We start from the raw sequence: 18443 nt of genomic DNA, 5'->3' as shown, positions 1-18443 counted from the left end.
TGTGCGTTCAGCCGATTCTCCAAACTCAACAAAATTTAGCTGCCGGTTCTACCGAACTGGTGCGAACCGGCTGAATCCCACCACTGCATTTCGGACAAGTGGCTGCCCACTCTCTTCTTAAAAACCTCCAGTGATGAAGCACCCACAATGTCTGAAGGCAAGCTGTTCCACTGGTTGATTGTCCTCACTGTTAGGAAGTTTCTCCTGAATTCCAAGTTGCTTCTCTCCTTGATCACTTTCCATCCCTTGTTTCTTCTCCTGCCCTCTGGTGCTTTGGAAAATAAGTTGACCCCCCACTCCCTCTTTTTTGTGGCAACCTCTCAAATACTGGAATACTGCTATCGTGTCCCCCCCCCCTTAGTCCTTCTTTTCTTTAGACTAGCCAAACCCAAATCCTGCAGCCGTTCCTCATATGTTTTTGTCTCCAGTCCTTTAATCATCTTAGTGGCTCTTCTCTGCACTTTTCCCAAAGTCTCAACATCTTCTTTTTTTATTGTAATGTGGTGACCAAAGCTGGATGCAATATTCCTGGTGTGGCCTTAATAAGGAGTTATAAAGCGGTACTAATGCTTCACGTGATTTTGATTCTATGCCTCTGTTTATACAACCAAGGATTGTATTGGCTTTTTCGGCTGCTGCAGCACACTGCTAAGGTTGAGCTATAAATAGTTTACAGCAGACACGTCAAACACAAGGCCCGGGGGCCAGATCCGGCCCGTGAAGTGGTTTCATGCGGCCCGCGAAGCCATCCTGGAAAGAGTGAGGGAACGGCCCCCACTGCCTTGGCCCAGAGACCCTCCTCCTGCCAGAGACCCTCAGATCTGTCCCACTCCTGCCCAGGCCCCCATAGGCACCCTTGATGCGAACGATGTAGAGCTGGCCACGCCCACCCAGTAGGCCATACACACTCTAGCCACGCCCACCCAGTAGGCCACGCCCACCCTGGCCATACCCACCCGGCCCCCTGAGGGCAACTGCAATGCTGATGCGGCCCTCAATGAAATTGAGTTTGACACCCCTGGTTTATACAGTATGAATGAAGGTATGTTCCAGCATGGATCAAATCTGTGACACATTCTGGAGAGAGAGAATCCCCTGAGAATGGGCTCCAGAGTGAGCCCAAACACTTGGAAGAATAAACCTTTGGTTCCAGTGACTGACTCAGACTGGATCCTGTAAACTGTTTACCATGGAAGGGGGCGACTAAAACTAACGGCTTGACTTTTGAGGGGGGGGGGGAAAACACATTTCAAAAGAAAAACCTGAAGCAGATCCAAAGGCAAAGCGAAAACAAACACTCCCCCACTCCCCAATAAACAGCCAGCTCCTGGACGTTTGTCAGGGATGGAGAAAAATCACAGGGTGGTGACATGTTCTTCCACTCACCTTCTGGACGCAGGGCTGAGATAAGGGGCACTCAATGATATTCCAGTTGGCTCTGTAATAAGCAAGGAGCTCTTCCAGACTCGAGAAGACGTGCGCTTTTTCCAAGTAAAAACGTCCGGCGGGATTCAAGAAGATTCTGAAATGTCGTACTTTTCCGCGGTTGCGAACTGCAGATGGAAGGAAAAGAGAACGCGACAGAAGTTGCATCAACTTTGCAATTTCCCTTTCTATAGTTTAGGAGGCACCAGCATTGTTTGTCACCCAGCTCCCTGGTTCATTTTTATTTTATTTTACTATTTTATTTTAATTATTTTGTTTTATTATGATTTATTTTATTATTTTATTTTATTTTATTTTATATTATTTTATTTATATCCCACTTTTTATTATTTTTACCAATAACTCAAGGCGGCGAACATATCTAATAGTCCCTCCTCCTCCTATTTTCCCCACAGCGACCACCCTGTGATATGAAAAGTAATTTGCATCACAGGTAGTCCTGGGCATAAGGCCACTCATTTAACAATGGTTCGTTGTACCTTGCAAAAAGTAACTTAGTCCTTGCAGTTACGACCATCACACCACCCCCGTGTGGTCATGTCATCGCAATTTGGGCACTCGGCAACAGGCTCACATTTACAACTGGTTGCAGCATCCTGCAGCTGTGTGACTATGACCACGATTTGTTTAATGACCAACATACATCTTCTCATCCAAACCCCCTGCTTCCCAGGCATATCGTTCTGGACAAACGGTTGTCCAGTCTCTTCTTAAAAACTTCCAGTGTTGGAGCAGCTTTACAGCTTCTGGAGGCAGGTAGTTCCACTGGTTAATTGTTCTGACTGACAGGAAACTTCTCTCTAATTTCTAGGTTGAGTCTCTCTTTGATAAGGTTCCACTCTTTACTTCTCGCCCTGCCCTTAGTACTGTTGACTCCGTTTTTTCTGTGAGAAGCTCTCAAGAAGCTGCTGAGATGGTGAATCCAGAACCAACTCCAGAATTTTATTTTTCCTGTCTAGGTAGTATTATCATTTATTGTACCTACCATGTGTTCTGTACCAGCCTGCTACTGGCCCTGCAGAAAAGGCAGGGACAACCCCTTTTTCAAGAAGGCAAGAGGCTGGAATTACGCCTGCCAAATTTATTGCAACAAAAACAAACGGAACAAGACAAACCAAGATACCGGAGCTTTAAGAAACATGAACTATCCGAGCGGTTGCCTTCAGCAAACCAGCCCTCCCCACACATTCTCCTTATATAAAGTTCAGGGCGTGGCTTCTCTCTGCCTCCTTCTGAGAAGCCCCATTGCCTTCCTCTGTCTACTCCTAATTGACTGCCTCCTGCGTCGGGCGTCCTTGAACAGGGCCAGCTGTGGGTCATCTTCATCCACGCTGTCAGGCTCACACAGCTGGGTCTCCATGGTGACCAAGTGGGAGGGGCCTGGCTGAGGGCTATCATCAGCAAGATCTTCAACCCCCTCAGCAAGGTCTTCAACACCCCCCTCCTCCTCCTCTGAGTCATCCGGCCCAACTGCCGAACCCACAGGCTGACCCTGAATCACAACACCATGTAGATAAGACTTGCTGATGTCTGGAATTATTTTGCTTATATTTGAGCGAAGTGCCTGCAACTTACATCCATTATTTCTGATCCTGGTTTCAATGACCATGGGAAAAAATAATTGCTGACCATCTTCCTTATGGCCCCTTTCTACGTATCTGAGCACTGATATCATGTCTTTCGTGGGTGTTCGTTTCTCCAAACGGACCCTACCAAGTGTTCTGTACCAGCCTGCTACCGGCCTTGCAGAAAGGCAACCCCTGTACAAACGGCAGAGGCTGGAAAGCGTCTGAGGCTGGGAAACGTCTGCCAAGTTTATTACACAAACAAACAACAAAACATGAAACAAGATACCGGAGCTTTGATCCTCAAACGGAGCGGTTGCTTTCAGCAACCAGCCCTTCCCCAAACACTCCCTTTATTAGAGTTCAGGGCGTGGCCTCCCTGTGCCTCCTTCCGAGAAGTCCCACAGCCTTTCTCTGCTTGCTCCTGCTTGACTGCCTCCTGCGTCGGGCGTCCTTGAACAGGGGGTGGGTCATCATCATCCGCACTGTCGGGCTCGCGCAGCTGAGTCTCCACCAAGTAAGAGGGGCCTGGCTGGGGGCTCTGCGAAGCCTCCAAGCCATCATCAGCAAGTTCGTCTTCAACACCCTCCTCCTCCCCCTCGTCTGAGTCATCCGAGTCATCCGACCCGGCTGCCGAACCCACAGGCTGACCCTGAATCACAACACCAAGTTCCTTCAGCCTGTCCTCATAAGAAGTGTCTCTCCAAGTCATATTCGTCTTCTGAACAATCTGTCAATTTCCAGGAAATATGCCCAGAATTGTCCAGAATATTCCAAACCAAAGGTGGTCTCACCAGCCACAAGGAGAGAGGAATAAGGATGTTGCACATGTTTGACGGGAAACTACATTTCCCATGATTCCCTGAGGAGATGAACTAAGAAGGTAGAAAATGCCTCTGGGGCACAAATGCTTGAAAATAATCTCGGCACGTTTGGGAAGATACAGCAACCTTTGATTTCCTTCATGATGGATGTTGACCTAGGTTAGGAAAAACAGGAACAGATGGAGGTTGAGGCAGTGACAACTACCTATTCCTTCATTCATGACATTTTTGCGAGGAATTCCAGGACTGTCATCAATAGGTTTCCTTGTGTTTAGCTCAGCCATGCCAGGCAGATGCCCTCAAGCTGTGTTGCGTTGCCACCTGTTGGAATTGCTGGCTTGGAATTCTGGGGAATTGCACTCGCCACAATTCAAACATGATCAGCTGTGAAAGGATAAGAATTCGTGAGATGGTCTATTGCCATTGTTAGTCACTCCTAATTGTGCAAAGGCTTGGTGTGGCTTGGGGCTAGTTCATCCTTTGCTCCATGCAATTTGTGTAGGCAGAATACCTTTGTTTATTGCAACACTTAGTGTAATTACACCCAAGGAATTGGAGTGTGCTTAGTAATTAACTTTTTAAAAAAAAAAATCCAAATTTTCTGGAATGAATTTATCACACAGATTAAGGTGGAGGAGACACTCATGTCTTTTGTGTTGCAAATTGGAGAGATTTGTTTTCAGGGTGCCTGGGGTTTCCTTGCATGGCAAACCATGCATCCTGCTTTGCTGCTCAATATCCAGAGAAATTATACAGCCGCCTGTTAGCTGTAACATGTGAGCAACTAAATTAAGACCCTGGTTCTCTTTAGTCCTAAAGGTAAAGGTAAAGGTTCCTCCGCACATGCGTGCTAGTCGTTTCCGACTCTAGGGGCCGGTGCTCATCTCTGTTTCAAAGCCGAAGAGCCAGCGCTTGTCCGAGGACGTCTCCGGGGTCATGTGGCCGGCATGACTAGACGCCAAAGGCGCACGGAATGCTGTTACCTTCCCACCGTAGTGGTCCCTATTTTTCTACTTGCATTTTTACGTGCTTTCGAACTGCTAGGTTGGCAGAAGCTGGGACGAGTAACAGGCGCTCACTCTGCTACGCAGCACTCGGGATTCGACCCACCAAACTGCCGACCTTCTGATCGACAAGCTCAGCATCCTAACCCACTGAGCCACCGCGTCCCTAATAGATATTAATTGCCTCCTTTCTTCCAGCTGGCCAGTTGTACAAGGAGCTGGAAAGAAAGAAAGAAAGAAAGAAAGAAAGAAAGAAAGAAAGAAAGAAAGAAAGAAAGAAAGAAAGAAAGAAAGAAAGAAAGAAAGAAAGAAAGAAAGAAAGAAAGAAAGAAAGAAAAAAGAAGGAAGGAAGGAAGGAAGGAAGGAAGGAAGGAAGGAAGGAAGGAAGGAAGGAAGGAAGGAAGGAAGGAATCCAAACACATTCTGGGCTGGCTTTTAAACCGAGGGGTGCAAAAAACAGCAAGTATTTGCATTCCAAGAACTTTTTTTTTCTTCATTTCCACACATTTGTCCTTCCACTCCCTAATCCCTCAAAAGCTGCCTGGCTGCAATTCACAATCCACTTAGCTTTTGCTAATCAAAAATGCTGAGCAGTGAAAATCGCTGTCCCACCTGTAACTGATCCAAATGCTCTAGCAAAACAATCACCACCAGCACCTCCTCACCAAAGGCAAAACTCTGGGTTAAAGGAAAGCAAAATAAATGACTTGAGACAGCCTCCACCTCCACTCCTACACGTCCTCATTCCACCTGGTGTTTATTTGCCTGGCTGCAAAACATCCCAGTAGTTTCCATGGGAGGGAGGAGAGAGCTGCAAAGCCACCTTGCCACCCTTCCCCTTGGAAGACCTGCTTCTGCTGCTAGGAAATATGAGTGGGAGGCCAGTGGTGAAGCAGGAACTCCTGCAAAAACAAGTAACCGAATCGCCTGCCGTAAGAGCCACCAGAGTCCGATTGTCTCTGAAAACAAATTAATTTTACAGTGTTTGATACTGTTGAGAATTAAGGGAGAATGGTGTTGGCTCCACAAGGGCCATCCAATCCAGGGGTCTTCAAACCTGGCCCTTTTATGACTTGTGGACTTCAACTCCCAGAATTCCTCAGCATGCCAGGCACACTGGCTGAGGAATTCTGGGAGTTGAAGTCCACAAGTCATAAAAGGGCCAGGTTTGAAGACCCTTGACCTTGGTGGTCAACTATGATAAGAGGACTACCTGTGGCATGAAGAGTAAGATGTAGTTTACCTGACAGAGAGTATTCTCCCTTGTTACTCTCGCTGTCCCGAATAAGGTAGGAGCCGTGGTGATTTGGGGGGGAGAGAAGTAGCTGGTTGGCCTTATTTCTCGTGATTCCACTTATGTACCAACTGAGAAGAAAAGAGATGAGAGCTGATTAAACTATAAGCCAACCTCTCAGCGGTCTTCAGTACAAGAAAGAAAGAAAAAGAAAGAAAAAACATTTCAAACTCCTAAGTCGCGTTCAGGGCACCCCAAAAGCATTCTCGGTCGTTCCAATTTTTTTTTTTTAAAAAATGCTTGCTTGAATTTTGTTTAAAAATATTTACATAGTGCTGGTACACTGGAACATGTCAGTGATGCTTGAGACATGATGTTTCCAGCATGCTTATCCTTTACATAAACAATGAAATTCCATCCTCTCTTGCAAAACGGTGATTCACTGCTTTGGCTTGCCATGCACTGGATTTTAATCAGGGGCATTTTCAAGTTCAGGAAAAGACCGGCTCTGCTCATGCCAACTCCCTGAGACTTTCTCTAGATATCTCTATATTTTAACAATGATTAAATCTGATGACTGTAATTAAAAAGGTTATCGCCATTTCTTATTTACAATGCTGTTGTTTTTCTGGCCATCAGGAAGGTGAGGGATGCTGGGTGCTCTCTGAGCTTGGTGGTTTTCTTGTAGATGTTTCATTGTTGAGACTAGGTAAGATCATCAGTGCGTTTATGAGGTTACCTACTATAGGTCATGAAATGTCTGCAAGAAAACCACCAAGCTCAGAGAGCACCAAGGACCCCTCATTTCAACCCTGAGCTACAGAGATTCTCCTGTATTGGCATTAAGTATGACTCACATAATATAGAGATAGAAAGATAGAGATAGGGAAAGGGATAGAGATAGAGAGAATAGAATAGAACAGAATAGAATAGAGAACAGAATAGAATAGAGAATAGAACAGAATAGAGAATAGAATAGAATAGAATAGAATAGAATAGAATAGAATAGAATAGAATAGAATAGAATAGAATAGAATTAAGAATAGAATAGAATTAGAATAGAATAGAATAGAATTAAGAATAGAATAGAATAGAATAAAAAGAATAGAACAGAATAGAATAGAATAGAATAGAATAGAATAGAATAGAATAGAATAGAGAATAGAACAGAATAGAGAATAGAACAGAATAAAATAGAATTGAATTGAATAGAATAGAAATAAGAATAGAATTGAATAGAATAGAAATAAGAATAGAATAGAATTAGAATAGAATATAATAGAATTAAGAATAGAATAGAATAGAATAGAATAGAATAGAATAGAATAGAATAGAATAGAATAGAATAGAATAGAATAGAATAGAATAGAATAGAATAGAATAGAATTCTATTCTTGTGTGATTGGACACACAAGGAATTTGTCTCCAGTGCATAAGCTCTCACTGTACATACAAGCAACAAGTGATAAAGCATGATAATAATCAAAATACATTCATCATAAATCGTAAGATACAACACTTAGTGATAGTCATAGGATACTAAATAAGCAATCAACATAAATCATACCAGGATACTAAATAAAACAATGTAGATCACAACAAGTTATAGTCATAAGAATATAAGGAAATAGATAATAGGAAAGATGAGACGAATAATAGTAATACAGCCCTACTAGGTAATTTGAAGTGAAGAGGTATATTCCAATGGAGCAATTACAGGCAGGGGAAGAACTAAGCAAGTCTTCTTCATCAAAAGAAAAAGATAGTTGTCTAGTCTCAAACCTCACTGAAATAATTAGCCTTTCTTTTGTTTTAGTTTCCTGCAGGATTGGTCTTGTTTAAAGCTTTCGGTTAGTAAAGGTGTCTTGACATGTGCTGGAAAGAAAGAACATGTTCAGTGAGGGCTGAATTTTTATTCCTCCAACTTTCCCACTCTTCAAAATGCTCTTGTTATTATTGTTTCCAGCAACTTCTCCCCACAGCTGGTTTTCCTATCCCTTCCAGATCCAAAGCCACTATACAACCCAGGCTCTATCCACAGAGAGGGTCCCAATGGGCAAGATGGCAGCCGTGACTCTCCAGATGAACAAGGGGAAGCACTAAGAACAATTAACCAGTGGAATAGCTTGCCTCCTGGACTTGTGGAGGCATCTTCGCTGGAGATTTTCAAGAATAGCTTGGACAACCATTTGACGGGGATGGTATAAGAACTCTTGCCTTGAGTAGGGGGCTGTACTAGAAGATCTCTGAGGCCTTCCAGCCCTATGATTCTACGTTTATCTTGCCTTTAAAAAAGTGGTAAGGCCACACTTGGAATCCTGCATCCAGTTTTTTTTTTGGTTTTTTTAAATTCCATTTATATCCCGCCCTTCTCCGAAGACTCAGGGCGGCTTACAAGCTTAGCAGTAGCCTTCATTCTATATATATGCCTGCTTATTAGGGCTTTCACACACACACACCCAAGCGGCATTATTACAAAGTCAGCTTAATTGCCCCCAACAATCTGGGTCCTCATTTTACCTACCTCGGAAGGATGGAAGGCTGAGTCAACCTTGAGCCTGGTGGGATGCGAACCTGCACTAATTGCAGGCAGCTGGTGTTACTTAAGGAGGCATTAGCCCACTGCTCCACCAAGGCTCTTTTGGTACCACGATGTAAAAAAGATGTTGAGACTCTGGAAAGAGGGCAGAGAAGAGCAACAAAGATGATCAGGGGACTGGAGGCTAAAACATATGAGGAACGGTTGCTGGAATTGGGGACATCTAGTTTAATGAAGAGAAAGACTAGGGGTGACATGATAGCAGTGTTCCAGTATCTTGGGGGCTGCCCCAAAGAGGAGGGAGTCAAACTATTCTCCAAAGCGCCCGAAGGCAGGACAAAAAGCAACGGATGGAAACTAATCAAGGAGAGAAGCAACCTGGAACTAAAGAGAAACTTCCTGACAATGAGAACAATTAACCAGTGAAACAACCTGCCTCCAGAAGCTGTGAATGCTCCAACGCTGGAAGCTTTTAAGAAGAGACTGGACAGCCATTTGTCTGAAATGGTAGAGGGTTTCCTGCCTGAGGAGGGGGTTGGACTAGATGACCTCCAAGGTCTCTTCCAACATCATCATCATCATCATCATCATCATCATCATCATTATTATTAATTGCAAAGTAGATTCTGATTTAGCCTAACCATCATTTCGCACAGGTTCGCCTGGTGCGGCAGTTGCAGCCCTATCTAGACCGGGATGCCCTGTGTACGGTCACTCATGCGCTCGTGACCTCTCGTCTTGACTATTGCAATGCTCTCTACATGGGGCTTCCCTTGAAGACCACTCGGAGGCTCCAACTGGTACAGAATGCGGCCGCGAGAGTTGTCTTGGGAGTTTCCCGGTACTCCCATGTTACACCTTTGCTCCGCGAGCTGCATTGGTTACCAGTTGTCTTCCGGGTGAGGTTCAAGGTCTTAGTGATGGTTTTTAAGTCCTTACATGGCATGGGTCCGGAATACCTCGGGGACCACCTGCTGCCGGCGTCGACTCCCCTCCGCCCCGTGCGTTCCCACAGAGAGGGCCTCCTCAGGGTGCCTCCAGTCAGAGAATGTCGGCTGGTGGCCCCCAGGGGGAGGGCCTTCTCTGTGGGCGCTCCGGCTTTGTGGAAGCAGCTGCCGGTTGAGCTCCGGATGGCACCGGATCTCCGCTCCTTCCGGCGCGGGTTAAAGACCCATTTATTTGAACAAGCTGGCCTGGCCTGATGGGGAATCACTTAGGGTTTTAATATTTATATATATTTTTTATTGTTTTTATTGTGGGCAATAATTTAATTCTTTTTTAACTTTTGTACTTTTGTAGTTTTAAGATATGCCCTGTTCACCGCCCTGAGTCCTTCGGGAGAAGGGCGGTATAAAAATTTAATAAATAAATAAATAAATAAATTCTCAAGTGGGAATAGCATCTAGATCAGGTGAAATATTAGTACCGCTTTAAACTGAACTGGTAAGACCACACTTAGTATTGTGCATTCAATCCTCATTGACACGATATCAAAAAAGACGTTGAGACTCTAGAAAGAGTGCAGAGAAGAGCAACAGAGATAAGGGTTCTGGAGGCTAAACGGTACAATGAACAGTTGCAGGAACGAGGAATGTCTACTCTAATGAAGACAAGGACAAGAGGTGACATGACAGTAGTCTTCCAATATTTGAGGGGCTGTCATAAAGAGGGAGTCAATCTTTTTTCTCTAAAGCCCCTGAGGGCAGGACAAGAAGCAACAGATGGAAACTCATCAAGGAGAAAAGCAACCTAGAAATAAGGAGGAATTTCCTGAGAGTGAGAACAATTAACCAGTGGAACGGCTTGCTTCCAGAAGTTGTGGGTGCTCCAACACTGGAGGTTTTTAAGAAGAGATTGGACAACTATTTTTCTGAAATGACATAGAGTCTCCTACTTGAGCAGGAGGTTGGACTAGAAGACCACCAAGGTCCCTTCCAACCCTGTTATTCTGTTTTGTTGTAAGGAAGCTATATAGCATCCTGGTATTATTATTGATAAAACAGAGTTTATTAAGTCTCGGTAGTCCAAGGGTTTCCTGCTTGAGTAGGGGGTTGGACTAGAAGACCACCAAGGTCCCTTCCAATTCTGCTATTCCGTAATGTTGCATGTGGATTCTGCAACTTTTATGCAATCTCCTGCTTTGATATCCAAGAAAATTGCCACCTCCAGTTTGATCTGCCTCTTGTTCTTCTTGGCTTCAGACTCATAAGAAAAACCAACCATTCAATGTTCTAAAACCTCTTTGCATATTGGATAGACTAAAGCTCCTGGGAATGGACTCCTCCTTGCAGTAAGGGTTGCATCATGGATTCCCTGAATTCACGAAGGTATGTCAGAAGATCCAGACCAAGTGATTCACACCTCTGTGATCTTCTTCCACCTGGTCCATTGGGAGAAAATGGTAAAAGCTTTCCCAGGAGTGAAGGTGATGGAGTAAGACATCAAAGAGGGTTGAAAGCCCCATCAGATCTCCAGCAGGAAGAAGGATAGACTTGATAGGAGAGAAGATGATCTTGGACAGAAGATCTCTCTTCTTCGGTCCATGAATGGGGCAGAGGGATCTGAAAGCACCATGAAACTGCATAAAGCACCATTCCGCCTGGACGTTTTTTTATTTAGGTAGAAGAAGCCAAGCCAGAGAAAACGTATTAGTTCTGCTTTATAATGCCATGGTAAGACCACACTTGGAATACTGCATCCAGTTTTGGTCCCCATGATATAAAAAAGATACTGAGACTCTAGAAAGAGTGCAGAGAAGAACAAGAAAGATGATTAGGAGACTGGAGGCTAAAACATATGAAGAACAGTTGCAGGAACTGGGTAGGTCTACTCTACTGAAGAGAAGGTCTAAGGATGACATGATAACAGTCTTCCAATATCTGAGGGGCTGCCGCTGAGAAGCATTCTCCAAAACGCCGGAAGGCAGGACAAGAAGCAATGGATGGAAACTAATCAAGGAGAGAAGCAACCTAGAATTAAGGAGGAATTTCCTGACAGTGAGAACAATTAATCAGTGGAATGGCTTGCCTCAGGAAGTTGTGGGTGCTCCATCCCTGGAGGTTTTTAAGAAGGGATTGGACAGCCATTTGTCTGGAATGGTATAGGTTCTTCTGCTTGAGCAAGGGGGCTGGACTAGAAGACCTCCAAGGTCTCTTCCCAACTCTGTTATCCTGTTATTCTGTGCTTGTGTAGACTGAATTGGTTGAGCTGCAGCTCAGTTGTGGTTTTGTGCTTTCTCCTCTTCTTCCCTTGACTACACTTCTGCCCACTGGACCAGTTTATAGAATCTAGAACAGGGGTGTCAATCTGCTGGCCTGCGGGCTGGATGCATCATAGTGAAACCGCACCCACCCCATTGCCGGCAATGGCAAAAAAGTCGCGATATGTCACAACACGTCGTGTGACGTTGCGAGCTTGCCACCCCTGGTCTAGAAGGTACGTCTCATGAGCTCCAAGTTACCCTCGTTCTGACAAAAAAAAAATGTCCCAACTGTAGATACTGGATTTGGGTGTGATCCATTTCCCCCTTGAACACATCTATGGGTAGTCCTCAACTTATGACCAAAATGGACCCTTCTAATTATGATCCTAGCTCAAGGGTAGGCAACCTTGGCTCTTTTATGACTCGTGGACTTCGACTCCCAGAATTCCTGAGCCAGCATGGCTCAGCTTGGAAACCTCTCCCTTTACCCTCAGCATGGCTGGCTCAGGAATTCTGGGAGTTGAAGTCCACGAGTCATAAAAGAGCCAAGGTTGCTTACCCCTGTCCCTAAGTAATGATGGTCATCAAGTGGGTCATCATGTGACCGACACAACTTTACAAGCATTTTTTTTATTGCGACAGTTAAGTGAACGTTGTGGTGGTTGAATGAATCCATTGTTTGCTCTGAGGCATTTTTGCCAAAAATGGGAAATGCCAGCTTTCAGCAAAAGATCGTACATCCTGGCCATGTGCCCGTGGGATGCTGTTTTTGCTGCAGATTGTAAGTGTAAAGGCAGGTTGGTTACATCCATATCCAAAATATGGATAAATGACAATAGTGAGTGTGCAGCCATCAGAACTTCAGAACCTGGTTGTAAGTAGCTTTTTTTGGGGGGGATTGTCTGTTGTAAATTTGAAATGGTCGCTAAGCGATCAGTCATAAGTTGAGGATTCCTTGCGTAGCAATTTAAGGCGTTTGTCTTCACTCAGGAAAAATACCAGGAGGAGCTGGTGGCACCAGACTCGTTTTTCTTTTTATGCTACTATAGACTAACTTTGCAGGGTCTCTTCCTACAATCTCTGCCTGGGGTTTTTTGATGCAGCAGTTATATTAGGAAAAACAACCATCTTTCCCACAGACAGGAAAAGAGCACTCGGGTTTCCTACGCCCATGGGAGTGGGAGAACAAAGATGATGTTTTATTGTGGGGTCCTTGGTGCTCTTTGAGACGGATTGTTTTCTTTCAGACGTTTCATGACCCAACTAGGTAACATCATCAGTGCTAGAAGGGAATGAGGTTTGCAGAGAGGAGGAGGAGAAGGAGGATTGTGGGGTGCTTGGTGCTCTCTGAGCTAGGTTGTTTTCTTACAGATCCTTCATGACCCAACTAGGTAACATCATCAGTGCTAGAAGGGAATGAGGTTTGCAGAGAGGAGGAGGAGGAGGATTGTGGGGTCCCTGGTGCTCTCTGAGCTGGGTTGTTTTCTTACAGATCTTTCATGACCCAACTAGGTAACATCATCAGTGCTAGAAGGGAATGAGGTTTGCAGAGAGGAGGAGGAGGAGGATTGTGGGGTCCCTGGTGCTCTCTGAGCTGGGTTGTTTTCTTACAGATCTTTCATGACCCAACTAGGTAACATCATCAGTGCTAGAAGGGAATGAGGTTTGCAGAGAGGAGGAGGATTGTGGGGTCCTTGGTGCTCTCTGAGCTAGGTTGTTTTCTTACAGATCTTTCATGACCCAACTAGGTAACATCATCAGTGGTAGAAGGGTGCAGAGAGGAGGAGGAGGATTGTGGGGTCCTTGGTGCTCTCTGAGCTTGGTTGTTTTCTTACAGATCTTTCATGACCCAACTAGGTAACATCATCAGTGCTAGAAGGGAATGAGGTTTGCAGAGAGGAGGAGGAGGAAGAGGAGGACTGTGGGGTCATTGGGGCTCTCTGGGATGCAGATGTTCCATTACCAGTCTAGATAATATCATCATTGTTAGGATTCTTGGTGGCTGAGGGGGATCCAAAAACAGGGTCTCCCCTCCGCTGTCTGACAGATTTATCAACACCCCATTGTTAGTCCAAGGAATTTAGCCTTCCTGCCTATCTAGCTTGTATTTTTATCTGTTTAAAGGATGTATACAGCCGTCCACACAACACTGGGCAGCTTGCAAACAAATATGTTTTGTATTGTTCCTTCCTCAAGTTTTCTGTTTCTCTGGAGGCTAAAACATATAAGGAGCGGCTGCTGGAATTCAGTACGTCTAGTCTAATGAAGAGAAGGACGAGGGAGGACATGATAGCAGGCTTCCAATATCTCAGGGGCTGCCCCAAAGAAGAGGCAGTCAAGCTATTCTCCAAAGCGCCTGAAGGCAGGACAAGAAGCAACGGATGGAAACTAATCAAGGAGAGAAGCAACCTGGAACTAAGGAGAAATTTCCTGACAGTTAGAACAATTATTCAGTGGAACAATCTGCCTCCAGAAGCTGTGAATGCTCCAACACTGGAAGTTTTAAAGGAGAGATTGGACAGCCATTTGTCTGAAATGTTATAGGTAGGGTGAGGATTAGGTCACCATGAACTCAGAGAGCAAAATGGACATCACCAACAAATTCGGAGTGCTTTGATATGGTTAGGAGGGCACTGACTTTTCTAGGCTGCCCTATCTATGTTTCCTGGTAAAATACATGGGAAAATCCCATTGGAGGAAAATTCCACTTAGGGTTAGGATTAGGTCACCAGGAACTCAAAGAGCAAAATGGAAATTACCAACAAACTCGGAGTTCTTGGGTATGGTTAGGAGGGCACTTACTTTTCTAGCCTCCGCTATCTATGTTTCCTGGTAAAATACATGGGAAAATCCCAATGGAGGAAAATTCCACTTAGGGTTAGGATTAGGTCACCATGAACTCATAGAGCAAAATGGACATCATGAACAAATTCAGAGTACTTGGGTATCGTTAGGAGGGCACTGACTTTTCTAGGCTGCCCTATCTATGTTTCCTGGTAAAATACATGGGAAAATCCCATTGGAGGAAAATTCCACTTAGGGTTTCCTGCCTGAGCAGGGGGTTGGACTAGATGACCTCCAACATCCCTTCCAACTTTATTATAATTATAATTACCCCATTGGCCAGTTGAACAGAATAGGAAATCAATAAAACTGTCCAAGAAAGAAAGAAATACCATGGAACCAATTCATTGTTGATATTTATTGATTTAATTTATATCCTTCCTTTTCATTAGGTGCTCAGCACACTGCTACCTCCTTTTATTCTTCGGCACAACAACCCTGTGAGGTAGATTGAGCTGAGAGAGAAAGATTGGCTCAAACCACCCCAGGGAACATCTGTGGCTAATGGAAGATTAGAATTTGGGACTCTCTGGGGTCAGTCCGGGACCTTCGCCACAGTACCATATTGATTCTTCCTTTTGTTCTCCACAATCAATATTTTTGTCTCCAGTTTAAATCAATATTTTTTCTGATCTGGGCAGCTTCCAGATAGATGAACTTCAATTCCCAGAATTCTGCTCAGTGGCCATGCTGGTTGAGGAATTCTGGGAGCTGAAGTCAACACTGCCTCCTCAGGGGAAATTACCCAGCTGAATAAATCCTTACTTAGATACAAGTAATAACAAAACTGGAAATGATTGTTGTAATAGGGAATCCTGGGCAAAATGCCTGGCCCAAAAAGCATTTTTGTATTGTGGAATATATAGCATGTGTGGCACAATTTCACCATCTGGTTGTGAATTAAGCCTAAGGCCACTTATATATCTCTCTGCGCCAGTTGGTTAGCAGGCCTAATACGAAGGAACTCCATGCAGATCAATTTTTCATTTTATTTAAATCAGAAAGATAAGTCAAGAGTGATAACTTTGCAAACAAGCCAGGGTCATAAGCCAGCTTTAAACTCATGGTTTCTCATTGGCTTCTATTTCTGGCTTCTTTGGGACTGACTAAGTGCCATTGAAAGGGACGCGGTGGCTCAGTGGGTTAGGACGCTGAGCTTGTCGATCAGAAGGTCGGCAGTTTGGCAGGTCGAATCCCGAGTGCCGCATAACAGAGTGAGCGCTTGTTACTCATCCCAGCTTCTACCAACCTAGCAGTTCGAAAGCACGTAAAAATGCAAGTAGAAAAATAAGGACCACTACGGTGGGAAGGTAACAGCATTCCGTGCACCTTTGGCGTCTAGTCATGCCGGCCACATGACCACAGAGACATCCTCGGACAAGCGCTGGCTCTTCGGCTTTGAAACGGAGATGAGCACCGGCCCCTAGAGTTGGAAATGACTAGCACGCATGTGCGGGGGAACCTTTAACTTTTACCTTAAGTGCCATTAAATCATGCTCTCTCTGTTAGCCGTCACACAGATAGATTTTCTCCATAAATGATCTGATCCTAATCTGGTCTTCTAACAGCATCTAAAGCACCTGAAGGTAGAACAATAAGCAATGGGTGGAAATTAATCAAGGAGAGGACCAACCTAGAAATAAGGAGAAATGTCCTGACACTGAGAACAATTAATCTGTGGAAGGACTTGCCTCCAAAAGCTGTGTGGGTGCCTCATCCCTGGAGGTTTTCAAAAAGAGATTGGACAGCCATTTGTCTGAAATGATACAGGTCTCCTGCTTGAGCAGGGGGTTGAACTAGAAGACCTTCAAGATTGCTTCCAACTCTGTCATTCTGTTCACCCACATTGCTGCTGGCCATCTTCCCTGCCATCTTTCCCAGCATTATGATCTTCTCTAGATCTTCACCTAAAGTATCCAAAGAAGGATAATTCAAGGCTGGTCAGTTGTGCCTTGAGTGAGAATGCTAGTTGAGTTGTTGGATGATCCATCCGTTGGCTGTCCATGGTCTTCTCAGGAATCTTCTCCAACACAAAAGTTCAGAAGTATCAATGGTTTTCCTCTTCTGCTTCTTCAAAGTCCAACTTTTTCCTCCATAAAATACCACAGGGAATAGCATAGCTTGTATAGTTTTGATCTTGGTAGGTATAGACGCATCGCAGCCTCTGAATCCAAGGCCTTCATGGCTGATCCTACACCAAACTTCAGCGTCACTACTTTTCTTCTCCTCCTTCCTGTAGTCCAATTTTCACTTCCACAGAGTTCACATGAAACACCAGGGCCTAACTTATTCTAATTTGGGTAGGCATCGTGGCATCCGAACGACTTATCTAAGGCAGAAGCAGGCAAACCAGCACCTTGCAGGTGTGAACAGGCTGCACAACCTGCATTGTTCATTCATGTTGTGATGTAGTTAATTTTCCCATAATCTGATGTCGGCCAGATGTCTCCAGAATCCCCAGGCAACAAGACCGCTGGTAGGGCCCTTCAACATTCCCACTGCATCCAACCAATAAAACACGTAGACCTCAACATATGACCATAATATTAATTAGATAACCTTTATTGTCATTTTTTTAACCGTGGGCACAACGGCACACATTAAAAATGAAATTTAGTTGCTCCCTCTCAAAATGTACACAGACATAACCCACATTTAAATCATACCATATACAACATATGTATAGACCTACACCCTTACATATAGGTAACATATAACTATTAATCACTGTCCATCTTGAATACGTAATGGAAGGAGGAAGCTTGAGAGATCACAAGGTTAATACTGTATGGAGCGAAACTGGCTGAATCTGGATTTCCTGTTTTGGATACCACGGAGCAATAGAGCCTGCCCATCAGGATTGTAAGCCATGATAGTTTTAAGTTGGCTCACCCATGTGACTGACCCAATCTTACGACCTTTCTTTGCAGGAGGTGTAAAGTAAACACCCACGGTCATTAAACAAACACCATAGTTGTTAAGCAAACCCACAGTTCACTATGGGCTGTTTTTCCCAAAAACAGGAAATAAATGCCGTTTTTTTTCCAGCAAAGTTGTTGTAAAACAGTCATGTGACTACGGGAAACTACAGACAGCTGTAAATGCGGGCTGGTTCCTCAGTACCAGAAACGCAGTCATGTGATTGCAGAGGGAGGGGAGACTAGCTGTTGTAACTTTAGAATGGGATTCTTAGTATCTCTGGGGAGATCTTTACTAAGGGGTCAGTTTGATATGTTAATGGCAGATCAAGTGGCAACTAATTTACGGTATGCTAGACACAACACTTTTTGTAATGCTAATAATCTGGGTAGATGGTTAGCTTACTTGTTAAGAAAGAAGCAAAGAGCTCGCAATATAGATAGAATAGAACATAAGGGTAAAGTAGTGTATCAGCAGAATCTTATTAAACAGACTTTTGTTGATTTTTATTCTAAGTTGTATGCTAGAGATAAGATTAGGGATGCAGATATAGATGGATATTTGCTGAAGGCTAATATTCCTGTTCTTACGCAAGAACAAAAGGAAGGGATGAACCAATTGATAACTGACGAAGAATTTTTTTTAGCAATTAAACAATTAAAAGTGGGTAAAGCACTGGGAACTGACGGATTGACTGCCGTTTATTATAAAAATTTGCAGTTAGAAATGGTGGAACCCTTAAGAGAATTGTTTAAGACAATTCAATTGGGAGGAGGAGTGCCTCCATCGTGGAAAACTGCCTTTATTTCGTTGATCCCGAAGGAAGATCAGAATGCTACCCAAGCCAAAAATTACAGACCAATATC

The 18443-nt window shown here is 44.2% G+C and overlaps 1 protein-coding gene across 1 annotated transcript in view; it reads right to left on the bottom strand.

Moving 5' to 3' along the window:
- SRMS (src-related kinase lacking C-terminal regulatory tyrosine and N-terminal myristylation sites) overlaps positions 1-18443 on the bottom strand; it is a gene marked incomplete at its 5' end in the record, with an annotated part of 63976 nt that overhangs the window by 11742 nt on the left and 33791 nt on the right. The window contains 2 exons of the mRNA XM_081323796.1: positions 1387-1553; positions 6083-6204. Coding sequence (XP_081179922.1) covers positions 1387-1553; positions 6083-6204 — 289 coding nt within the window. The remainder of the gene's footprint in view (positions 1-1386; positions 1554-6082; positions 6205-18443) is intronic.

Source organism: Vipera berus, assembly GCF_964194415.1.
Source record: "Vipera berus genome assembly, chromosome: 3".
NCBI lineage: Eukaryota > Metazoa > Chordata > Lepidosauria > Squamata > Viperidae > Vipera > Vipera berus.
Note: the sequence above shows the minus strand (reverse complement) of the source record. Positions and strands in the feature narration are given on the sequence as shown.